Source organism: Lepidothrix coronata, unplaced genomic scaffold (genome assembly GCF_001604755.1).
Source record: "Lepidothrix coronata isolate B3197 unplaced genomic scaffold, Lepidothrix_coronata-1.0 Scaffold110, whole genome shotgun sequence".
Classification (NCBI taxonomy): domain Eukaryota; kingdom Metazoa; phylum Chordata; class Aves; order Passeriformes; family Pipridae; genus Lepidothrix; species Lepidothrix coronata.
In genome coordinates this window covers 2,419,663-2,442,781 of record NW_016690290.1, presented here as the reverse complement: position 1 = coordinate 2,442,781, position 23,119 = coordinate 2,419,663, and the positions used below count along the sequence as shown (strand labels likewise).

Here is a 23,119-nt window from a genome sequence, read left to right as displayed (position 1 = left end):
GCAGTACAGCCCCCTCCATCCAGGACCTGAGTTATGCAGTGTCTCCATCATCCCCTGTGTCCCTGGGTGACCTCTCGGGGTGGCACTGGGTGCAGAGAGCCAGCCCTGGGGTGATGCTGAACACAGGGATGCTTCCCCCTCCTCCCCCCCCCCATGCCACCCACATGCCCTGATCCCTGTCCTGACCCTCTGGGGAGCAGAACCTGAGGACACTGAAGAGCAAGTGCACAGTTCAGGCCTTTATTTCCAGCAGTGGTGCCACACAAGGACAGCAGGATGCAGCCCACCCCAGGGCAGGAAGTGTGGCAGAGCGCAGAGGTCTCCCAGGGCACTGCAGGGGCTGGGCACAAGGATGTAGGTGGAGACACAGGCTGCTCCTGATCTCCTCATGGCACCTGGGGAGGAGACAGCCAAGGGCCAGGCAGCAGCAGAGGATGGAGGGAGAGCCAGTGCTCAGGGCGTTGCTGCCCATCACGGAGGAACCTTGGAGCAGGAGGATGCTCGACACAGCAGACACAGCAGGTGGAGAGCCTTGGACTCCAGTCCTGTTTTGGACACTGGCAAACGAACCAGAGCCAGGAAGTCTGGCAGGTGAGCAGGAACTCAGAGCTGATGGCACTGCCCAGGGCAGGGAGACCACTTTGTGCCCTTCTCCATGCCCATGAGCCACGATGAGCTGGCTGAGCTGCTCTCCACCAGACATGCAGGGCCCAGGCTGGAATAGCAACACCGGACCTCGGGGCTGAGCCCAGAGGACCTCCTGTGCCTAAAACCCTCCTGCCAGCCTGCTCCCGGTAAGACTCCAGTCTGCCTGGAAGCTGGGATGGTAGCAGGCTCCATGGCCTGGACCTGCTGCCTCAGGGAGCTGTCTGGAGACTTGGAGAAACCCAAATATCCCTACAGCCCCATGGAGACATGGATTTGCCCCAGCTGCAAACTCTTGTCTGCTCTGCAACATCTCTTCCTCCTGCAGGCAACGGGCCAGGCCTGAGCAGCCCTCAGTCACTGTCCCAGCAGGCCAGCAAAACAGCTACAGGCTGGATTTCCCCTGATCCAGGTATCCCAGCACTGTTGCTTGCAGGGGACAGTCTGCTCAGTGAGGCAAGACCAGAGGAGGATGGCACGTGTTCAGACTGTCCTCAACGCAGGACAAGGTGCTGCGTGCAGGGGATGCCACGTGTCACCTCCGTTCCCCCCCGTGCAGCTGCAGAGATGCCCCCGTGGTCCGTCCCTGTGCCGGGGCAGTGGGCAGGGGGAGCTGGCTGAGGGGCAGTGTCAGGCACACTTGCCCTTGCGAAGGCAGAAGGGCAGCTCTGGCACAGGCACCAGGATGGTGCTGAAGATGGGCCGGTAGCCCTCGGGCAGGACCTGGGGGTGCTGAGCCATCATTTCCAGCACCACGTGCCGCACTTCCTTGGAGACGTCACCCCGGAGGTCCAGCAAGGTGGAGATGTGCTCGTCACTGGGCAGAGAGCGAGAGGTGAGTCAGGGTGAGCTGCTGGCCCACCCCACCATCCACAGTGCTTGTGTCCCACAAACCTCCCGTGATCCGGAGAAGCCAAGCTGAGGCCAGGGGAGAGCCTGTACTTTGCACCAGGCAAACTTTAAAATTTGCCTGAAAATAACACCCCAAATCACGTGAATTTGGTTTTGACATTTCCAATTTGGTGTTTTGTCATTTCTTGTGATTTATTTGGGCACCAGACATGTGACTGCCACAGCAGATCTCCTTTTTCCTTTACCTCTTTGCCCTTGGGGCTTTGCAAGAACACCTCAAATCTGGAGCTTGGGAAAAGGAAACCTCAGGGAGAAGGGAGAAAAGGCTCAGGTTTCTGCCTGCTCTGCACTGTCATGTCACTTCACAGGGTCCAGCCCCAGACTGCCTTTCCTGGATGGACTCCCACCTTCTCCCTCTTGCAGGAGGTACCTTACCTGGCATCAGGGTACTTGGTGATGAAGCCCAGCACCTCCAGGCTGAGTAGTGCTGGGTCTTTGAGGCAGATCAGCTCCCGCAGAGCAAAGACGGCCTCCAGGCTCTGCTGGCTCTGATCCAGGCCCTGGGAGGGAAAGCAGCCAGGTGTGAGACCCAGGGGAAGTCACCACAGTGGCTGGTGAGACACAGCTGGGTCCCCAGTGCCCACGTGGGGACCTGGTTCTCTGCAGCTGTTTTCTTCCCACTGAGCATGTCCCACCCACCAGGGGCTGCTGTGCAGCCTCACAAATCCCTGCTGGGCAAGGTGATGGTCCCCCAAGTCCCTAATCCAACCAGTTCCTCCCATCTTGGCCTCACAACCACCCGAGTGTAACAGCCACGTCTTGTTTGTGGGCTGATGTACCCACCCCACTTGCAGGAGGGTGACTGGGGTGAGCTGTGAGCTCCTTTAACCGACCTCGCTGGGTGATTGTCCCCTGCTGTGGCACAGCCCCGGCTCCCCAGCACACCCAGGCCCCTCTCACCAGGCCACAGAAGAGCTCCCGGAGCTGTGTGGTGTCCTGCAGCAGGCGGTCGCAGAGCTGGCCCCGCTCCTCCTCGCTCTTGCACACCATCTTCCTCTGCATGAGTGCCCGCAGGTACTGGCTGGCCACCAGCAGCTCGGTCTCCATCAGCAGGAGCTGGGCAGGGGAGAGCTGTCAGTGCTGGCACTGCCTGCGTGTCAGACCCCAGTTCCCCAGGGAAAGGCAAAGAGGAAAAGGGCTGGATACAACACCAAGCCATGGACGACCTGCTGGGAAGACCCTTGGCTGAAGGCACAGAGAAAACAGCCGGACTGGGGGGAAACCCTGAACACCTCTGTGTGATGGTGCTCTCTGGACTGCTCTGGAGGACACAGACGCTCTGGCAAACCCAGCAGTGACTGAATCTCCCACACCCTGCACCCCAGCGTGGCACCCAACTGCCCAGCCTCCCTGCCCTACAGACAAGCAGCCGTTCCAAGGACAGGCAGTACCGTGAAGACGGGTTTCCTGACGCGGGAGAAGTGCTTTGCATACTTGTCAATCACTTCACACATGCTGCCGACGAGCTGGGACCCGGAGAGCCACTTGCGGGAGGGCAGCTGCAGGCAGAGGGGCTGAAAGAAGCGGAGGAGCGGTGTCTGTGCCCTGCGTTGTCACATCACTCCCGCAGCAGCTGCCAGCTCAGGGCAGCACAACACCCTCAGCTGGTGCCCACCTGCTGCCTGGCAGCACGGCCACTTTGCCTTGCAAAACCCCCAAGCCCCTGCTGCCAGACAAAACTCAGTATAAAAACAGAAGAGTGGTCTAGGTTAGGAAATTATGGAAACCCCCTGGGGCTGTCCCTCCCTGACACCCTAAGAACCCCATTTTGGGGCTTTATCTGGGTCACAGTGCAGCACCTGTGTAGGCAGCAAGCTGCTCCTCACACACTCGCTTTTGGCCTGTCTTGCTGTGATTTTATTTTTAATTTCCACTCCTCCCCACTTCCCTTGTGTAGACATAGCATGTTTTTGGCTGAGGGCTTTGATTTCCAACTCCTGCCCTGCTGTCCTTGCCTGTCTTCCTGCCTGCAGGCACACATTCCCTCTGCCTCTGCTGGGGCCCCCGGCCACTGCCGGCAAACTCTTCACCCTTTGGCTCTTCCTTTGTTTTCATGGCATTCAAGCCCTAAATAGCAATGTTGTTAATTATTCCAGATTTTTGGTCCAGACTCCAGGAAAGCTAAATTTGACTACACTGGCAGGAAACGACTTGGGCAGTTGGACATGGATTTGTCCATCCTCCACACGGACATCTCTGCTCTCCAGCTGGTTTTCTGCCATGAAACAGCCATAAGAAGGAGCATGAGGGAGCCTGGGGGGGCCCTGGCTCCTGGTCTCTGTCTGTTGGTGATTTGGGGGCCACAAACCATCTGCCCCAGTGATATGGGGCAGTGCTGGCTGGTGACAGACATGGGGTGGTTTATCAAGGCTTGGGAGCCAGGCTGGCAGAGATGTCTGCAGGATGATAGCAGGGTATGGAGCACATAGCAGGGATCCCTGGCAGGAATAACTCATGTCTGGGGTGTTGCTGTAGGGCTGTCCTTGCTGGGGCCAGGTTTGTTGCAGCCCTGTCAGGCTCAGTGCTGTGGACAAACATACCTGCAGGTCCAGGAGCAGCTCCTCCAGCAGCAGCTGGCAGGCTTTCTTCTGCATCCTGTCTAGAGCAGCCCGGAGGGATGCAGGGACTTCTCTGTGGGCAGTGTCGGGGTGCAGGGAGGAGACAGAGTTGCTACAAGAGAAAGGAGAGGTACAGGTAGCCTGGGAACACAGTGGGGACAGTGGTCCTGCAGGAGGACAGGGAATATGTGGCTTCCCTAGGGGTGGTGGGTTACTACAAAAGCTACACGGTGCTGGTGCAGGTTACCTGAGAGCCAGGTTGTTGTTGAGCATGGCCAGGAGGTAGGAGACATAGTACTTGGGCACGGCCCGGTCCTGCTGGTGCTCCTTCCCGCACTGCACCAGGGCTTCCCGCAGGCTGTGACACAGAGAGGAGGCTGTGACGGGCAGGCAGAGCAGTCCTGCCACAAGGACACGGAGCTGGGAGGCTCCTGGGGGCACGTGGACCTCCCACAACCCCCCCCAGCTCAGTTGGCTCTTTCCAGATCCTGCCATCAGGCTGGAGAGCGACAGGTTGTTGGGCAGGGTGGGACAGCGGGATCCATTCTGGGCCTCCTTGGGACAGTAGGGCTCAGCAGAGAAGTGTTTTGGGCAGTGAGCCCTGAGAGCTGATGCCCTCAAGGGCTGAGACAGCAGCTCCATGGGCAGACAGGCTGTTGAGCCTTCTGTGACCTGGGGGAGAGTTGGGTGCCCCATGGCAGATCTCCACCACCAGCCCGTGATGCTTGGCCGCGGGGTCCGGGGTCTGTGAGGATGGGCAGGGGTGCAAGGGGCTCCACTAACCGGCCCAGAAATGCCTCGAGCTCCTCCAAGGCCATGTTGTAAACCTTCTGCTGCAGAGAGTCATTGATCAAGGAAGCTACCTGGATGTTCTCATTCAGCATCTGCAGCGGGAGAGGAGAGTGGGGGTGAGTCAGGGAGAGCCTGCAGGCCATGGCCCTCTTTTTGGGAGCTCTTAGCATGGCCATGCTCCAGCTGCACCCATGGTGCTGGGGACCCACCTGCATGACAATGACAGGCAGGGCTGACTGGAAGAATCCCTGGTGGTCTGTCTCGGGTTCCTCTTCCCTGAACCATTCCTTGAACTCCACCTCCAGGGTCCTCTGCATCCACTCTAGCACGCTGGCCTGCAGGATGGACACCCACCACAGGAGGCCCAAGAAGTCAAGAACCAACTCCCTTGAGACCCAACACAGCACAGCAGTGAGTCCTGGGCCTCGTCCCACAGGCTCATGGTCTGGGGCTGCTGTCAGAGCAGACGCTTGGCTCAGTGGTGGTCACTGGGGTCCCTGCTCCACTCACCTTGACTTTCACCACATATCTCCTCTCTGTCTGATCCACAAGCTCAGGGGACATCAAGGGACCCAGAGCAGAAACATCCACTTCTGGGAGAAGGTCAGGGTGACCCATCATCTCTGGGCTGGAAGGCAGAGGTGGATCAGGGCTGGGAAGACCCGTGTTTTCCAGATTTCCTACCTGTCCCTCTGTCCTTCTGTTGGTCATCCCCTGGTAGCCAGAGCCACTCTCCCAACCCACCCATGTGCCGGTGAACAACCCAGCTCTCCACAACAACCCCTGCTCTGTTGGTGCCAGGCTTGGTGCTGACCTGTGGTACACATGGAGCGCCCATTCGAGGAGGAGGAAGAGCCCCTGTTTGTCCAGGTCCTCCCGGAGGATCTCCTGGAGGTGGCTGGTGAGGGCCTGGTGGTAGGTGGTAGTGCAGACACTGAGGATGTTGTAGTGAGCTGGGACACACTGGACCATCAGGTCCTTCACCACTCGCAGCTCAGACACGATGTCCTTCTGCAGCGCTGCCAGGTGCCTGGCCAGCCCCGGCCCCTCAGCGTCCACGTGAGCAGCACGGAAGCGGGCCCCCGTGATGGTGTCCTGGAGGACATGGTAGAACTTCTGCCTCCAGCCCTTTGGGCGGCCAGGGGGCAGGAAGGTGGCCTCCAGGAGAAGAGTGTCATCTATTTTCTCCTCCCGCTCGATGATCCTTACAGCAGTGACAAACAGGGCGGGGTCCTCCCGCACCAGCCGCAGGCTGCTGCCCACGATGTCCCACAGCTGCTTGGCCAGGGTCTCGTTGAGCTGCTGCAGGCCGCTGAAGTAGGACAGCACGGTTGTCTGGGCACTGGAGAGCCCGCGGAGGTGCAGCTGGGAGAGGATGTCATCCCGGAGGTGCTCCACCATCATGAGCTCCGCGTGGGCCTCCAGCAGGCGCTGCCCATGGAGCAGCTGCAGGGTATGGGAAAAAACCTCCTGCACTGTGGGAGAGGGAGGAGGGATGCCAGGACTCAGTGTGGGGGGCAAAGGGGGTTTGCACCAGGGACGTGGGTGCAGCTTATCAGGGAGACAGTGAGGGGAAGGGTCTGAGGTCTGGGGCTCTGGGAACACCGCGCTGGATCAGGCCCTGGGGAGGCAGTGGAATCTCCATCCATGGAGACTTTCCAAACCCAACAGGCAAAGCCAGAGTGACCTGCTTAAGCTTTGCCACCAGCCCTGCACGGAGCCCAGGGTTGGACTGAAGTTCTCCCCTCTGCCTTCCAGCCCAAATCCAACAGGACTGGGCCAGTGCCTTACCCGAGAAGATCTGTGGCAGCACCTGGACCACGGAGGCCAGCTGGACGTGCTTCTCCACCAGCGCCCTCATCTGCTGCAGGCCCTGGAAGTGGTCAGCGCTGTCCAGCAGGGCCCAGCGTGCAGCCCCCAGGTCCTGGCACACGCTCTGCACCTCCTGCGCCGCCGACCGCAGCTGCTCCAGCCCTGCACTCACCCCCTCCAGGTAGGACTGGACGGTTGACTGGGGAGCAGAAGAGGATGGAGGGGCAGTGGAGCAGCCCCAGAAGGCAGGAGGACTCCCACACTGTTTGTTCTGGCCCTGGATGCTCTGTGTTGCAGGCACCCTCCCAGCCCCACAGGGTCACACCTGCCCCTGTCATCGCACCCTCTGACCATCACATCTCTTGGACCTTCTGTGACAGCCCCACTCCACTGCACACCCAGCTTCTAGGAACCCCCTCCAGCAGCAGGAATGGCTCATAGGGGGTGGGGTGAGGGGCAATGACTGCTGTGCATGAGGCGGGAGAAGGGCATCACTTTGGGGTGACCAAGACCACAGGATGAGCAGTAACTAGATGTCTCCTTTAAAAATACTACTTTGCTGCTGCAAAACAGCAGAAGGCCACAGGGCCCTTGTGTACCCCTCAGGCATATGGATGGCTTGAAGTACCTCAGTGGCTGTAAAAACCCTCCTCCAAAAGGGATTTCCATCATTTCCAGCCCTGCAGGGGCACTGGTACATCTTCACACCCTATTATCCACCCATTTAATGCCCATCTCCTGGTGCCACTGTCCTTCTACCCAGTATCACCAGAAACAAGTTGCTTTCTCTGAGGCCACATCACTTAAAACAAGCTGCCTCCTGGATAATTCAACCACACTTAAGAGTAGGAGAAACCATCTCCAAAATAATCAGGAGAAGGCTGCAGTGCTCAGACAGATTGGGTCCCAGGGTCAGTCATTCCTTGGGTCATGTAAAAAGGTCACTCTGAGGAAGGAAGTTGGGCAGGGGGACTGGAACAGCCCTTGCAGATGTGTAGAAATGGAATTTCCCGTGTGGGGACCAGAAGGCAGGGGCAGGTTGGAGCTCTGTGCCTCCTCCCAGCTGTGAGGAAGGACAGCCTTTGGTGCTGGGATGGGGCAGTGATGGGGAGTGCCGACTCCTGCACGTGGGATGTGCTGAACCCCTTCAGTGTTTTATTTTGAAGGATGGTCAGAAACATGGGAGACTCATTTTAACACTTCAGACACTCCCTGAGAATAGGGCAGCAGGTGAGGGTTACTAGATCTTTTCTCCAAAACAATTGCCATTTCCCCCACAAAGCGCCAGCCAAAGGAAAAGATTTTGCCAAAAGTGGACAGAAAGATGATTCAACGCACAAGAGGGCACCCTGGCTGGGATCCCTGCCTGGAGAGGCGGTGAGGCTGCGGGTGTCCATGTGCTGGGCTGTGGCAAACACCCACCTTCAGCCGGGACTGGATGGAGCTGTTCCTCTGTGTCTCTCGGCTCCGGTAATGCCCGAGCCCCTCCAGTTTCTCGGGGCGGTAAAACACCCCTGAAGCCCATTTCAGAGCAGCTCCTCTCGCCAGCTTCTCAGCCTTCTCTGCTTCCGGCCACTCCTCATCTGGGGATGAAGCCAGGGGTCAGTGAGCACAACGAAGTGGGGCAGGAAGAGCCCCTAAGGCCGGAGGCAGGAAGCTGCTGCCAGCAGACTTCCAAGCACACCCCGATGTGGGAAGCTGATCAGGATGGCACCAAGCGGGTACTTCCAGAAGGGCCCTGCAAGGTGCCACAGCTACAGACCGGTATTGTCACAGTGGCTGTGGCAGTGAGAAGGCTGCCCTGGGAAACTGTGACTCAGCCTGCCAGCTGAGTCCTCAGGCTGTCCTCAGGCCGAGCACACATCTCCATTGCTCCCCCAAACACAATGGTGGGTTGTCTGAGTGGGTCTGATGCCACCTGGGAAGTCCCCAGCAGGGCTGAGACTCTGGCAGTGAGTCAGCAGGAGGGATGGAGAGGTGGCAGCTCTCCCACAAAGGAGAGCCAGGCAAAGGTGAGGATGGGAGGCTCCTGAGCTTCCAAAAGCACCCACACTGTGGGGGGCCCAGTGTACCCCTTGGTACAGGGTCCTAAGCCATGTCAAAGGCCTCCTGGCCAAAGCAGAGGGCTGAGAACCAGCACAGTTATCACACACCAGTCCCTGTCCCCAGCGAGGAGGGGACAGTTTAATTGCTCCCCCCACCCCATCCCCAGCCACTCCCTGCAGCCCCGCAGGGATGTCACCCAGTGCCAAGCCAGGCTCCTGCTCTGCTGGGAAGCCACCGGCAGCCTCGGGTCCGGGGGGCTTCGGAGGAGGACAGCAGCTTTGAGGATAAGATGTGCAGGGAGCAGCGCTGCCCCCGGCGCAGATATCACCATCGGGAAGCACAGCCAGGCTTCCACCCCACCCAAGAACACAAGGCACCAGCTCCCGGCACAGGAAATAGGTCCAGGAGCTGGTGAGGCAGAGGGCAGGAGAGCCCCCAGAATGTGCTGCAAGCAGTAGCATCCCTCCCCTGCCCAGTTCGCCGTCTCCCCGGGGCGCATCACCCCCGTTACCTCTGGGGCTGGCAGCGCGCTCGTCCTCCGCAGACATGCCCATGGTGTCCGGGCTGTGTGGAGCTGCGGGGGCCAGGGCAGGGCTGCGGAGGAAGCCGGCAGCCGTTTCCTCAGCCGGAGCAGCCGCGCTCCTCAGGGCCCCATTGTGTTCCCGCAGCCGCGCTCAGGACGTCAGGAACGGGGGGCGGAGGGGAGGGGGGGACACGGGAAAGCACCGCGACGGCCGCAGGGCTCGGGAATGGAGACCATAGGATCGTTTAGGTTGGAAAAGCACTCCAAGATCATCGAGTCCAACCGTTAACTCAGCACCGACAAACCCACCACTAAACCAGGTTCCCAAGTGACACATCCACACGCCTTTCGAACACCTCCAGGCACGGTGACTCCACCACTGCCCCGGCCAGCCTGTTCCAGTGCCTGACCACCCTTTCCCTGAAGATATTTTTCCCAATATCCAATCTAACCCACTCCTGAGGGGAGCCTCAACTTGAGGCTATTTGCTCTCGTCCTGGAAGTCACACCCCGCGTGCCCTCCCCTGCACCCCCGTTCCCCCGGACACACAGCCCCTCTCCGTGCTCCCAGCGCTGGCTCGGGGAGGACAGCGGGATGCCGGGGTGCCCCTGTCAGACCTCAGCCCATCCGTAGTGGGAACCCCCCTAAGGCTGGACCAGCCGGGAAAGGATCCACTGTGCCAGCCTGACCCGAAGGCGAGAGGGCGTGGAGGCGGGGATGGACCCTCCACGGCTGGGGATGGACCTGGAGATATCCCCCTGCCACAAACTGCCTTCCACGAGGCACAGGCTGGAGGATTCCTTCCCAGCGTGGAGGACTCCCGGGTGTGTCGGAGCAGCAAATCGCCCCTGTCACCGGGCGGTGCGAGCCGGGCACAGGGCGGGGGGTTGGCTTTGGTACCGCAGGACGGCGAGGGGATGGGCGCACCCCGCGGCTTCACCCCGGGGGGACCCCGCGCCGGGGGGATGCCCGGACCGCCAGGCACCCACCCCTCGCCCCCGGGAGGCGGCGGTGGGGAGTCCCCCGTCCCCGCCCCGTCCCCGCCCCGGAGGTTCCCGGGGAGCCCCGCGGCCCGGAAGCGGATGCGCGGCCCCGGAGCCGGCGGCGGGCAGATGGCGGAGTGCGGGGCGCAGCCCCCCGGGGGTGGCAGCGGGGCTGCGGGCGCGCCCAGCCGGCACGAGAAGAGCCTGGGGCTGCTCACCACCAAGTTCGTGTCGCTGCTGCAGGAGGCCAAGGACGGCGTGCTCGACCTCAAGCTGGTGCGGGGGCTGCCGGCGGGGGGCGAGGGCTCCGCCGCCCCGGGGGTGGGTCCGGGGGGAGCTGCTGCTGGGGGAGCGGGGCTCCGGCGGCATCGGAGCGGGTTTGGAAGGGGGAGCCCGGAGCACGGCAGCGCCCCGGTGCAGCAGGTGGTTTAGACTGGGTACGAGGAAAAAACTCTTCACGGGAAGGGTGGCCGGGCACTGGAACCGGCTGGCCGGGGCAGCGGTGGGGTCACCGCGCCGGGAAGCGTTCAGAAAACGTGTGGATGTGGTGCCTGGGGACAGGTTTAGCGGTGGGGTTGGCGGTGCCGGGCTAATGGTTGGGCTCGATGATTTTGGAGGGCTTTTCCAACCGTAACGGTCCTGTGGTTCCAGGGGCAGGGAAGGCGGGTTCCCTGGGGGTGCGGTAGAGCTGCCAACTGTGCTCACACCTCTCCTGCTCTTCCATCCGAGCCCTTCTCCCCACCCCATCGGGCTGTCCCAGCCGCTCTGCCCTCCCCGGAATCTTGCCTGGCGTTGCAGGTGTTTGTGTGCTTCGTTTGGAACCCGGTTTGACTGCCTCGTTCTCTTCTGCGCTCTTGCCCCTCACCGATGTGCTGCTTGATCAGCGACACCATAATGATCCAGCCCTGTAAAGCCTCTGAGACCTATAGAAACTGTTCCTTCCTGCAGCGCTTAGACCTCCCAGCACACACCAGGAGGGGGAGCATGGTCACATTCACCTGCCAAAGTTGTCCCCGATGCCTTTAGCCTGTGGAGAAGTGCTCTGTGAATGCGTCTTGCTTCTTCATTTTTTAAGATCTTCACCTAGAGGAAGTAACCAATCCCAGGCCTTTTCTATAAGTGAAGTTCCTTTGCTGTGGTTTCTACAAGTGCCTCTTACATGGGCATGTGTGCAAGTGCTCTGACCCTTCACAGACAGCAAAGTGCCAGAAAGCCCCAACAGTGCAGGGGCTGGAGGAGTCTCCTGGCTCCTTGCCTGTGCCAAATTGTTGTCTCATTGGATTTGGCAATATTTTCCTGCTTCAGATGTCCATTAAGTGGGCTCATGTTGGTTACTGTGATTTGCTCAGCTGTGCAGTGCAGGGTCTCCAAAGTCCCGTCTCGTTACTGGTGAGTGAGGAGGGATGTGGTTCCTGTGCTGACCCACTCTGGCTGCTGCCACTGACTTTGCTGGGCCTGGCTGTGCACACGTTAACTCTTGCTGGTGCCAGGTTGCCACGTGGTAGTGAAAACGATGCAGTTCTTTATGTCCCAAAACCTGAGAGGAGGAGAGTTGTGTGAGCAAGGCAGGGAAGCCCCAGGGCAGCTCATGCTTGCTCTCCACCTGGCATCCTATCTTTCAAACAGAGGAAAAATTGTATCTTTTCAAGTGCCTCTTCAAAAAAGTGTTCTCTATCAAGCAACATCAGATCTGATTTAGAAAAGGCCTTTTGAATATTGACTTCACAGAACTGTTGCCAGTCACACAGACAACCCTCAGCATTCTCCTTCCCATCCCCATCTCTTTTGCCCTGAAGGAGCACTGAATTTTCAGGCTGCTGAACTAGTGTTTTCTAGCACTGCTTTGCTGCTGGGGAATGGTGATTTTTGGATCCATTCTGACCAGGATGGCTGGAACTTGGTTTGTGTTTAGTGGGGAGGTTGCAGGGTAAGAAAAGGGGTGAAGGATGAGTGACTTCTTCCCGTGGTCCCATGACACTGTGACAAGTTACGTCTCTGTAACTTGAAGCGCTGGAACAGCAGAAGTATGAGATGGGGAGTGAAGTACTTGGCCAGGAATTGGTCTGACGGGCAGGAAGGAGCTCAGCATGACTGAGAGTGTGGAGTTAAGTGTCTAACCTTTTTTGCAGGCTGCAGATACCTTGGCTGTGCGACAGAAGCGACGGATCTACGATATCACGAATGTCCTGGAAGGCATCGGGTTGATCGAGAAGAAATCCAAGAACAGTATCCAGTGGAAGTGAGTGGCAGAGATGGTCTAAAATCGTTCACAGGTCCCTTCCAGTCCAGGTCTGAGTGACAGTGGGGTCAAAATGCCCTGTGCAGAGGGAGGTTCCTCAGTGGTCCGTGCCTGTGCTTCCCCCAGCTGGGCTGTGCTGACGGCAGCAGTGAGGAAAGCTGAAATATGTACGGCATGTCTCCTGCAGCAGAGCTGTTATTTTGGTACAAACTAAATATTTACAGTGCCTTGGGCTGGAAAAGACACCTGTCATGGCACTGGAGATGGGGAAGAGCCCTGCTGGTCTGTGGGAAGTAGAAAAATGTATTGTAGAAACACCGATGTTCTGGAAGGTGAGGATCTAGAGCAGGTACAGACGAGGCTTTCCAGGCAACCTGTCCTTGATGTTGTGAGGGGTGGCAGTAAGGGGTTGGAAACATCTCTGAGAGGTTGGGGCTGTTGTGGTTGCCTCCAGAGGCTGATGCATCTCACTCCTTTTTCCTTTGCCCAGAGGGGTGGGTCCTGGCTGCAACACACGGGAAATAGCTCACAAACTGATCGAGCTGAAGGCAGACATAGAGGACCTGGAGCAGCGGGAGCAGGAGCTGGAGCAGCAGAAGATGTGGGTTCAGCAGAGCATCAAAAACGTTACAGAAGACATGCAGAACAGTCGATATCCTTTGTGTGAACTCATGTTCACTTGCTGGGCTGGAAAGCAGGGACCTGAGGGCTGGGTTGGTGGGGAGCTGTTGCTGCTGGAGAAGCTGCACTGCAAGAGTCAGAAGGCAGTGCCTGGCTTTGGAATTAGAGTAACTGTTCAGCCTGGGAAGCTGCTTTCTCTGCAGTGCAGAGCTTCTCCTCTGTCTTGTGGAAGCAAAACACACTGTAATGTTTACCATGGTGAGAAAAGTGCTTCTTTTTGAGTCACAGGTGGCACTTTCTTGCGTGCAGAGCTGCTCTTGTGGCTTAACTATCTCAGGATGTCAGCTCTGACGAGCACGTAGCTTGCAGACCTCACCTGCAGACCACTTCAGTGGGGCATGGAGACACCTCTGGGAGTGGCATTCCCTGTGCTCATGAAGGAAAAGTCAGGTGTCCTTTGAGCTCTCCGTCAGCCTTTCTCCTTAACCTTGGAAACATTAGCATATGTGACACATGAAGACATCTGCAAGTGCTTCACAGGTGAGGAATTGGTGCTCCATGATAAAGATGTGACTCTGCACTTCTCTCAGACTCTCTCAGTTGCTGTCCTTTCTCCAGGGAAGAGGGGGCAGCAGACCACAGGCTGCCCAGCATCAAGTTAAATGTAGAGTGAGCTCTGATGCCATCCTGGTTTGTGTACCACTGAACTGTAGCTTTCTTGTCACCGTCAGAGGGGGCAGGCAGTATTTTAACTTGTGTTTAAAGGAATATAGCTGTTGCTCCCAAGGAAGTCTTTTTGCTGGGGAGCCACTGTGTGGGTGTGTGAGTGTTATGTTAGAAATCCTTTATTTTAAGGGCTTGGGTGGGCAGTGTTCTTATAATAGAAAACATTTTATTGCATGGTAGAAATTGGGCTGTAAGCAGGGAAGTAGTATAAAAGGTGGTCCCTCAGCTGCATCATCTTCCCTGCCAACAAGACTGCAAGAAGGAGATAGAGAAGAGCAGGACAGAAGGGAACACAGCACTTGCCCTGCCCTCACTCCCCTGTGTGCTGCTTTCCTAAAGTTGGGGTGGGGACCTGTATCAAAAGTCTCACATTCAGTCTCTCTGGGGCAAGAGTGAAGAAAACCCACCGGAGTCTTTGTTTCTCCTGTTGCTGATTTCAGTGATAGATGTAAGGCCAAAATAACCCTGGTGGTCATCGTGCACTGGGGCAGCCTGCACTACCCAAACTGTTCTTCTCAGCTCTAGTGGTGCAGAGTCACAGCTCCTTTCTGCTTCGGTGGACACCCGACCTCTCCTGACCTGGCAACCTGCATCTGCTTGCTTGCTGCAGAGATTGAAGCTGTTCATCCTGACCGCCCCCCGCCACGCGTAATCTCACCCGTGTCTGACTCTCCTGTCTCCTCCAAGCCCTCTTCTCACCCTGCACTTCATCAGCCCTTCTGTTTGTCATTGCTTGGCTTTGTTCACCAGCTTTTACACTGCTCAGGTCCCCGCTGGTGTAACAACTGCATCACCCCCTCCCTCAGCTGTACTGCTGCTTCTGGTTGAAGCAGCACCTTTGGGGGCAGGGATTGTGTTTTCAGTTTGACAGTGCTTGGGGCCACATCACTCGTAGCAGCCTGGAAGAGTTTACTGGAGGCCAGCAGACAGCTCATTGCTTGGCTGGTTGAGTGTTTTGCATTTTATTGCACCTGGTTTTTGTAAACCGGTTTGTGTCTGAGGTCAGACCTCACCAAAATATGCAGAGATTAGATCTTACTGAGGGCAGGTCTGAATTCCCTCTAAAACAGAGGGCTAGTCCGTGTTTTTCCATTGTCTATCCAGTTCTCCCCTATGAATATGCCTTACATGATGCTTTTTCCTCTCCTGAACATCTGAGTCTTACAGAGATTCTTTGTTGGACCTCTCGTGTTCTTGAACTGTGGTGCAGGCTGAATTTCAGATCCTGTTTTTTCTAATCAATTGCTATTGATCGCTTTCTCCAGGATTTCCATGCTTGGACTCTTGTCAAATACAAATTCATTACTTGGATTAATAAAAAAAAATTTAAAAAAAGTAAGAATATGTTAGATTTTAGTGACTGGGAAATATAATTTTCCCATCTGTTGCTGTGATGCATTTTGCACTTGCAGATTCAAAAAGGAAGTGGAAATGCACTGTGAGCTGTTTTGTAAAATTTGGGATGTAGCTGTCAATGCAGATAGAAATGCAGCACCTGTCTTTGAGACTAACAGGTCTTAAAGCTCGAGCTGGTGTCTCTGAGCTTTACTATCCATTTTTTATGCCTCTTACATTTTTCTTAAGAGTAGATTTGTTAAACAAGTCCCATCTAATTGACAAATCCTATGTTATTTTTAATCCCTTTACCTTTTGCTGATCTGACCTTTGCTTGCCTGCCTGAAGTTAAGGGATGTGCTTTTCTGCTCTCCACGCTCTCTCATCGCTCTGGGGATCTTCTGTGTTAATTATCAAGTGAAGCTTAATGCAGAATACTGGTGAACTGTGAATACTAACCACCCTAAAGCTTAAACATTCAAAGTGAAAGCTGCAGGCTGCTTGATCTAAATATGTCAGATGTTCACAGAGCTGGTATTTCTCTGTTCACGTTTCTCTAAACCCAGATATGGGCTGGGAGCTGCTCACCTGTGACTTGGGTTATCAGGGCACAGGTCTTAAGGAGCTGCAGGACTTGGAAAGGAAGGATGCTGTCAGCCTGGCTTCCAGCCCCACACATTCTGGGCTCTGTGGTGGGTCCAGCACAACTAACACCAGGCAGCTCTTGCCAGTAGGGACTGGGGAGTGTTGGTTTCAGGTGTTGGTACACCAGCCTGAGGTTGGCAGCCTGGCTCCTGAGCCTGCTTTGACCCCATCTCTCCACTGGCAGTCCAGCTGTTTTGTTTATAATTCACATACAAAAGCTTGTGACAGCAGAATGAAGGATACTTCCCTTAGGATTCAGATATTCTTAGGAGTGAATTGAAACCAGCCCTTCCAAGGAAAAGGAATAGTCTTGATAAGGACACTGCTGAAAAACTTTGGGGTTGCATTGGAAGAAACTTTGCAGGTACTTTGTGCCCTGGGCCGTTGGCACACTGGGAGCTGTATGATGTGCTTGGGGTGTAGATGTAATCCTGGAGGATTGCCAGGAGATGGGGGGTTTGGGGAGGGTCTCAGCTTGTGCCCACCAAGCACTGACTGGTCTGTTTTCACAGGAGACACCCTCCTTGTGATTAGAGCCCCATCTGGCACACGTTTGGAGGTGCCCATCCCTGAGGTGAGTGACAAACACGTGGGCAGGGGGCAGGTGTGTGTGTGTGTGTGTGTGCACATGTACATCTTGTCTGTGGGAAACTGATGTTCTGTTCGAAAAGGGCTTTTAATGTATGTCCGTGTTTTTTGCTTTTGACTTTTCCCAGGCCCTAAATGGGCAGAAGAAATACCAGATCCACCTGAAGAGCACGAGTGGTCCCATTGATGTTCTCTTAGTCAACAAAGATACTTGGAGCTCTCCTCCTGTCGTACTCCCTGTCCCTCCCCCTGAAGACCTCATTCAGTGCCAGGCAGCTGCACCCTCGAAAACACCAATCCCACCGCTCACCCACTTCCAGGAGGCCTCTGTTCCCAGCAGCACCCAGCCCTCCACACCAACACCCACCAGCACTCAGGACCATGGCCCTCCCACACAGAAAAACGCAGGCACAGGTGAGAGGGAGCTACAGGAGGCAGGAACAGGCTGGTGGCTGGCAAAGGAGGGTTCCTTGTCCCACTTGGGGCTGGCACTGCTGGATGCGCAGCGTTGACAGCTCCTGGCAAAGGGGCACTTCTGCCTTTGCTGCAGCCCATCCTTTTGCCCTGGTTAGTGGGACTGGTTGTGTTCAGGGAAATGAGGCACTTGGCTTGAGGGGGTAGTGCCAGCCTGTAGGGGAGATCATGCAGGTTCTTTGATGAGCAAGAGCTTACAAAAGGGTCATTTTGAGTCTCAAGTTCAGCTTTCAGTTTGAATAAAGGTTGTCAAAAATGCTAGATTAGGTTGGTTGTGGCTTTGTCCACTAAATTTTGAAAGCCCCCAGCGGTGGAGATCCCCACCTTCCCTGGTGAGCCCTTTCAGGGCTGCAGCACCTTCTCAGTCCTTTATCCTGAAGTTTGGATCCTTTGAGCTCATATTGTGCCTGTTGTGCATGTTACATTGTTTGACACCACTGAGTTCTTAAATTTGGTAACTATCATTCAGGTAGCTTCAAGCTGCTGTTAGGTCACCCTTAGACTTCTCTTTGCCCAGCTGATCAAGCCCAGCTCCCTCCACTCTTCCTCGCAGGCCATGTGCCCTAGACCCATGGCTAACTTGGTAGCCCTCAGCTGAATCTTCCACAGCTTTCATGAACTGGACAGTGGCCAGAGCTGGACACAGTATTCCAAGTGCAGCCTCAGCCCCAAGCAGGAGGATAATAACTTCCCTGGCTGCACTGGCCATGCTTCTCCTGGTGGAGCTGTTCATTGCTGCCAGGCTGTAGAGAGCTCGTGCTTGGCTCGTGTGCAGCCTGGCACTGCCAGGACTGCTCTCCAGCAGAAGGGCAGCAGGGCCTGGAGGGAAGCAGGAAGCTTTCTCCCTCTGCTTGGGCAGCACTGCCAGCGTGGGCTGAGCCTGTGCCACAGCTGCTTTGGGGCTGGTGGGAGATGATGTTCCTGTGTGTGGCTCTTTCCAGAGTGCGATGTCCCTGCCGCAGAGTCCAAGGGCGGCGGTGACTCCGACAGCCAGCCGGCCAGGCTGGATGCACAGCTGCTCCAGTCCTCTGCCTCCCTGGACAGCAGCTCCGTCCTGCCCAGCACCTCTACCTCCTTTGAGCCGATCAAGCCAGACCCCACGGGAAGTGAGTATGCCCCCTCGTTTCATGTCTTGCTCCAAAATCATGCAGCGAGGGAAATCATGGAGTGAGGGAAAGGCTGCTGGGCCTGGAGGAAGGAGCTGAGCTCCGTTCTGCTGTTGCTGTCAGCCAGGCTCTGCCAAGGATGAGTAGGCATTTCCCTGTGAGGGTGCCAGGGAACCTGGTGAGATGTCTTGTCTAGTGTCCTGCTGCTTTCTTTGACATCAGTACTAGAAAATCTGTGAGGGACATCCGCATGACACATCTCTGCTGGTACATGTAGGGTTGTTCCCTTTCAGTCCTTTCTGTAGTGTAAGGTTCTGTTTTGGAGACCACATGAAGCTATAGAATTTCCAGCCATCACTGAGAGCACCTTTGTAAGTCATGGAGAATTTTCCTGTATTAGGATAGCTCTTGTCTCTGTTTTCCTCCTTTACTCGGGAATGCTTCATCTATCGTTAGATCTTTTGTTCTTAGTGATATTGCAGTGTATATTTGGGGAGCTCCCTGATGTGCTTGGTGAGGTGAAATGGGCTTTAAAAAAGGAACATTGGAGCTTTATGCCAGGAAATGGCAGGCTGGCCCAGGGAGATAAAAGCATCCTCTTACACGAGGTAAATTGAGGCAGCGTGTGGAAGCTGACACCGTGTGAGGTTTACAGACAGGCAGTTACTGCAGAGCTTCTGGCTGTGATAACATGTTCGTGTCCCTGGGCTCCTACAAATTTATCTTAAAGTAGTAGAGCTTAAGTGTTTTATTGCTTATCATTGCAGCAGAAATATCTGACAGGGAGTGTGGGAGCAGAATTTCTGGATGGCGTAGGATGATTTGGGTGTGTAAGGAGTGCAGGAGGTGTGTGGATGATTCTGCTGTAAAGCATTTCAGACTCTTCATGTAATGATCCAAACCATCTGGTTTGTTGTGTTTGCAGTACTGGAACTTCCCAAAGAGCTGTCAGAGATGTTTGATCCAATGAGAGGTATGTTCATTCCCTGACCACGGCTTTGCTGTGTGCCCATCTACCCACAGAAGTGGGACAGTTTGTTTGACTCACTCCCTTTTGGATTATTTTGTGGATGTGGTTTTGTAAGGTGCTTGTGGTCCTTGCTGGCTGCTGGCCCTCTACTTGTAGTTAGGCACTTTTAAAATTACTGGTTTCTGGATGTATTTTTCTGTCTCCATGTTTCCAGCAACCTCTGTTAGAGCTTGTCTTGCCATGTGCTGACAGGGCTCTCCTGTCCCCATGCTGACACTACTCTGTCTGTGCTCAGCCTTCCCCTCCTCCTTCAGCTTGTCAGTCCTATGGAAAACAAAAATCCCTGTTAAGTCTCATTTCAGCTGTAGCCTGCCTGAGGCTAATCCAGGCAAATATTCTAGGGAGACAGTGTTCTTTCTTTGAAACGCCCCTCAGTGGTGTTGGTGGGGCTGGTAATTTTGGAGCAGTAGGAGAGGACGCTCTTACATGTGTTTGGAGTTCTCACTCTGCCCAAGGAATGTCTAGGGGTTGCTACCTAATGGTGGGAGAGACTCTGGGCTACGGGCAGGAAAGGTTAAGGAATTTGGTCTAACATAAAGCTAAACCAGGAAACTCTTTTTATCAGCACATTTATTTCCCTTCAGTGCTGGTGGAATACTTTGTAGCCCCCGCAGCTCAGCAGAGCTGAGTACACACAGGCACTTTTGTGGTGGTCACAGGAGATGTACAGCTGTCCCTAGTTTTGTGCTCTATCAGATGCTTTGTGAAGGTGCTGCCTTTGTGTAAAAACCCCACCAGCCCAAACACACACACGTGTGAGCCTCCAATCTGTGTGCTGCGAGCCCTGGGCTCCGCAGTCAGCCTGGAGAACATCCTTCCTCCTTGCCCAGCACCTGCTGCTGCAGGTAGTGGATGAAGCCTTGATGATGTCTAAGTACATCTGAAAAGTAAGTTTGAATTCACAGTGTGAGACATAAACTGCTGCAAAGCCCCAGCCATGTAGAAGACCTAGCTTACCCAAAGTAACTGTGCTGTGTGACTATGTGGACTCCGTTAAAAAGGAGATGTTTGCTGTCTGTGGTAATGTATGTGGCTTTATGGAGTATTCTTCCCAGTCTGGAGTGGGAAGATAAAGATCCAGGAGCAAAGGACAAAATGGAGTTGACAGCTACAGAGGCAAAACTCAGGACTGGAAAAAACCAGCACTACAGAGCTCAGAGACAGTCCTTGCAGCATGCTCCATGCAGCCTCTCATCCCTGTGTGATCCCAGTGATGCTGCCCTGGCACTGGCAGCTGCTTTAAGGCTGTGCAGTTTAAGCTGCAAGAGCTGGAGCTCTCCCATAGTGTTTTGTGTTGGAATTACTTTTATCTCTAGTTTAAGCCCGAGCTTCCTTTCACCACTGCCTTCTGTACACACTGTGCCTTAGCCAGAGAAGGGATAAGAAGGGTGGGGAGAACCCTGGGAAGGTGGGGAACTACCCAGGAGCAGATCAGGAGAGCAGAGTGTTTTGCTACCATGTTTGTCTCTTCCCCAGAATGTATGAACTCTGAGCTGCTGGAGGAGCTGATGTCATCTGAAGGTGAGTCTTAGAGTCTCCTGCCATGGTGTGGCCTTCCCGGGAGGAAGACCATGCTGTGTGACTTTACCCAACTGGCAGCCCTCAGACTGCAGACTTGCCCTCATCTTTCCTGGGCTCTGGACACAGACTGTGTTCTCGCTGTCCTGACAGCCCCTGAGAGAGGTGTGAGAGCCAGGAGTCTCTTTAGTACTGCAAGGCTGATTGAAGCAATCTCACAGGCTGTTACTGTGAGGTGGCTGCACAGCTCGGTGCCCTTTGGCAGCTCTTGGCTCGGGGTGGCAGTGCTGAGTTTTGTAACCAACCCTGGGCTTCTCTTTCCCCAGTGTTTGCTCCCTTGCTCCGCCTCTCCCCTCCACCTGGAGATCACGACTACATCTACAACCTGGATGAGAGCGAAGGCGTCTGCGACCTCTTTGATGTGCCTGTCCTCAACCTCTGACTTCTCAGTGCAGCTGTGAGCCCTGCAAACACAGACTGTTTTGTAACTCTTTGGAAAGTGTCTATTTTTGGATTCCTTTTGTGCTAGAGCTCGATGGCTGAGTAATTCAGAGATGCTCTCATATGGACTCAGAACCAAGAGATGTGGACTTGCAGGCTGGGAGCCTCCCCATAAACTTGCTTCTTCCTCTGGTGCTCGTGCAAGGTGCACGTGCAGCTTGGCCCCTGCAGCTCTCCACTGGATCCTGGGCCTCACCTCAAAGGCTCCGTGTTTTGAGTGTTCCCAGTTCACCTGTAGAGTTTGCCCACGTGCCTCTCTGAGCTTCCTCCAATCTGCATGCCTTGGTTTTTCCTGCACTCCCAGAGGCACTTTGTACCTCCTAGGTACCAGCTGCTACAAGGAGCCCTAATACCGTGGTCAGTTCACAAGCCCAGAGGTTATTAGTTAGATTTCTCCATGTTAGTGGTTCAGATTGAGGTAGTTGTGTTTCTGAAAGGCATCAGGGGGCGGGGGGAATGGCACCAAAGTGTCTATTTCTGCCAGTGATTTCAGACCAAGCTAGTACGTTTTACAAGAAAAAGCACTTTTTTTAGCCAGCTGTGCCTCCTAGTGGGACTCAGGAGCTGAGTGCTCCTAATAGCACCCAGGAGCTGAGCCTTTCCCTGCTTGTGCTTCAGCAGGAATGCTGGTTCTGCTTTCACCAGTCTGCTGATGCACAACCCCGGGGGCTCCAGCTCCTTGTCCAGCAGCTGTGCTGTTTCTACAGGGCTAAAGAAGAGGTGCCAGTATGGTTTGTTTTTTAATTTTTGTTTTTGCCTGAGTGAAGAGATGTCTGAAAGGATAAGACTGCTCCAGCTGGTGCCTGTAAGGTACTCCAGGGACATCAGAGCCTGCTCATATTTGCAAATAGCTGTATTCTCCAACCATTGCACTTGAGCCTGCAACTGTCTGAAAGGCGACCAAGCAGTAACAATTCAGTAGTACTTTGCTGTGACAGGTTACGTAGGTGTTGTCCAAATAGTGAGCTTTTCTCCTCCCTTCTTCTCTCAGGATCAGGTTTTCTGTATATTTGAATTTGCTCCTCTAGTGTCCATACCCACGCTCCCAATCCCTGATCCTGTGGCAGGTCTTTACCCAGTGCGACGCTTTCTCTGCACCGTTTTTCCGCGAAATTTTCTTCCTTGCTTTGTAATGGAAGGCCTGCTGTTGGGTTCTTTAGGATCATCAGCTGCTACCAGGCTTGGACCCCGTGCAGTTTAGTTGGAGGTAAAAATGCGCTGATGGATTTATGTCGTATTTTGCAAGTCCCAGCTTTGGGTGTCGGTCAGATCCTGTATTTGAGTGTCTTTAGTTTTGCACATCTTCCTGCCACCACGGTGGTAGCAGCTGTCCTGCCTTTCCTGCTCCGCAAACTGCCGAAGAGAGAGCCACAGGCCAGGCCGTGGTGGGCTCTTGCAGAGAGGTAGCTTCTAGCCATCCACTTAAATAGCTGATGTTTAATTTCTCCACGTAGCTGCTCACTGCCTGTGACCCACACAACCAGCTGCAGCACCAGCACTAAGGGAGGTAAAGTCTGAAGAGCCTGCAGAGGTGAGAGGAGTATGTGCTTTGGACCTGCGTCCCTGAGGTGGCTCCTCGGGCCATCCTTTTGTACATGGGACTCCTTTGGAAGGACTGTTCCTTGCTGCAGCCCCAAAGCACCAGCAGCCTCTTTGGGAAGAGCGTGAAGAACGCAGGAGGAACAATGGGACACTCCAGTTTGGCAGCAGGGAGCTGCTGCTGGTGAGACAGCTGAGGTGTGGGACCCCTCAGGGAGGGTGAACTTCCAGCCTGCATGCAGCCAGTCCCTGAACCTTCCCCTCTCCACTTGGAAGCTGACCAGAATCCCTCAGTCCTGCACGTGTATTAGCAAGGCTCCCTGGCTCTGGTGTAGCTCCAGCTCTTCACATACTGCCTGGCCCTCACCCTCCCTTCCCAGCGTTCACGTTCGCCGCCAAGTTAGACGACCTCCAGAAAAGGATAACACCTAGAGGAAAAAAAAAAAAATTTACAGTTGCAAATGAACTTTTTTGATTCATATATAAAGATTATTTTTATACTTCTCTCTTCTTTTTTTTTTTTTT

General features: G+C 55.1%; 2 protein-coding genes across 5 annotated transcripts; one reads left to right on the top strand and one right to left on the bottom strand.

The window, feature by feature from the left end:
* Positions 1 to 226: 226 nt before the first annotated feature.
* Positions 227 to 12,405, bottom strand: EXOC3L1 (exocyst complex component 3 like 1). 2 transcript variants are annotated; one of them, XM_017824208.1, is made up of 15 exons: positions 10,980 to 12,405; positions 9,277 to 9,359; positions 8,142 to 8,302; positions 6,892 to 6,918; positions 6,699 to 6,780; positions 5,722 to 6,382; positions 5,418 to 5,535; positions 5,117 to 5,242; positions 4,899 to 4,999; positions 4,363 to 4,473; positions 4,098 to 4,227; positions 2,949 to 3,071; positions 2,458 to 2,613; positions 1,933 to 2,057; positions 1,239 to 1,462 (listed from the first exon to the last, which is right to left on the bottom strand). In XM_017824208.1, exons 1-15 carry the CDS (start codon positions 10,994 to 10,996, stop codon positions 1,276 to 1,278), a joined length of 2,208 nt encoding a protein of 735 aa, XP_017679697.1. In that variant the 5' UTR covers positions 10,997 to 12,405; the 3' UTR covers positions 1,239 to 1,275. The 2 variants fall into 2 exon arrangements, with proteins under 2 accessions (XP_017679696.1, XP_017679697.1); XM_017824207.1 differs by having other exon boundaries at positions 227 to 1,462; positions 6,699 to 6,918.
* E2F4 (E2F transcription factor 4) lies at positions 10,358 to 23,094 on the top strand. 3 transcript variants are annotated; one of them, XM_017824292.1, is made up of 10 exons: positions 10,358 to 10,548; positions 12,402 to 12,511; positions 13,002 to 13,163; positions 13,629 to 13,672; positions 16,351 to 16,412; positions 16,555 to 16,840; positions 17,842 to 18,006; positions 18,932 to 18,979; positions 20,513 to 20,557; positions 20,881 to 23,094. In XM_017824292.1, the coding sequence occupies exons 1-10, from the start codon at positions 10,372 to 10,374 to the stop codon at positions 20,994 to 20,996; spliced, it is 1,215 nt and encodes a 404-aa protein (XP_017679781.1). In that variant the 5' UTR covers positions 10,358 to 10,371; the 3' UTR covers positions 20,997 to 23,094. The 3 variants fall into 3 exon arrangements, with proteins under 3 accessions (XP_017679781.1, XP_017679780.1, XP_017679782.1); XM_017824291.1 differs by having other exon boundaries at positions 10,358 to 10,593; XM_017824293.1 differs by lacking the exon at positions 18,932 to 18,979 and having other exon boundaries at positions 10,358 to 10,593.
* Positions 23,095 to 23,119: the final 25 nt, after the last annotated feature.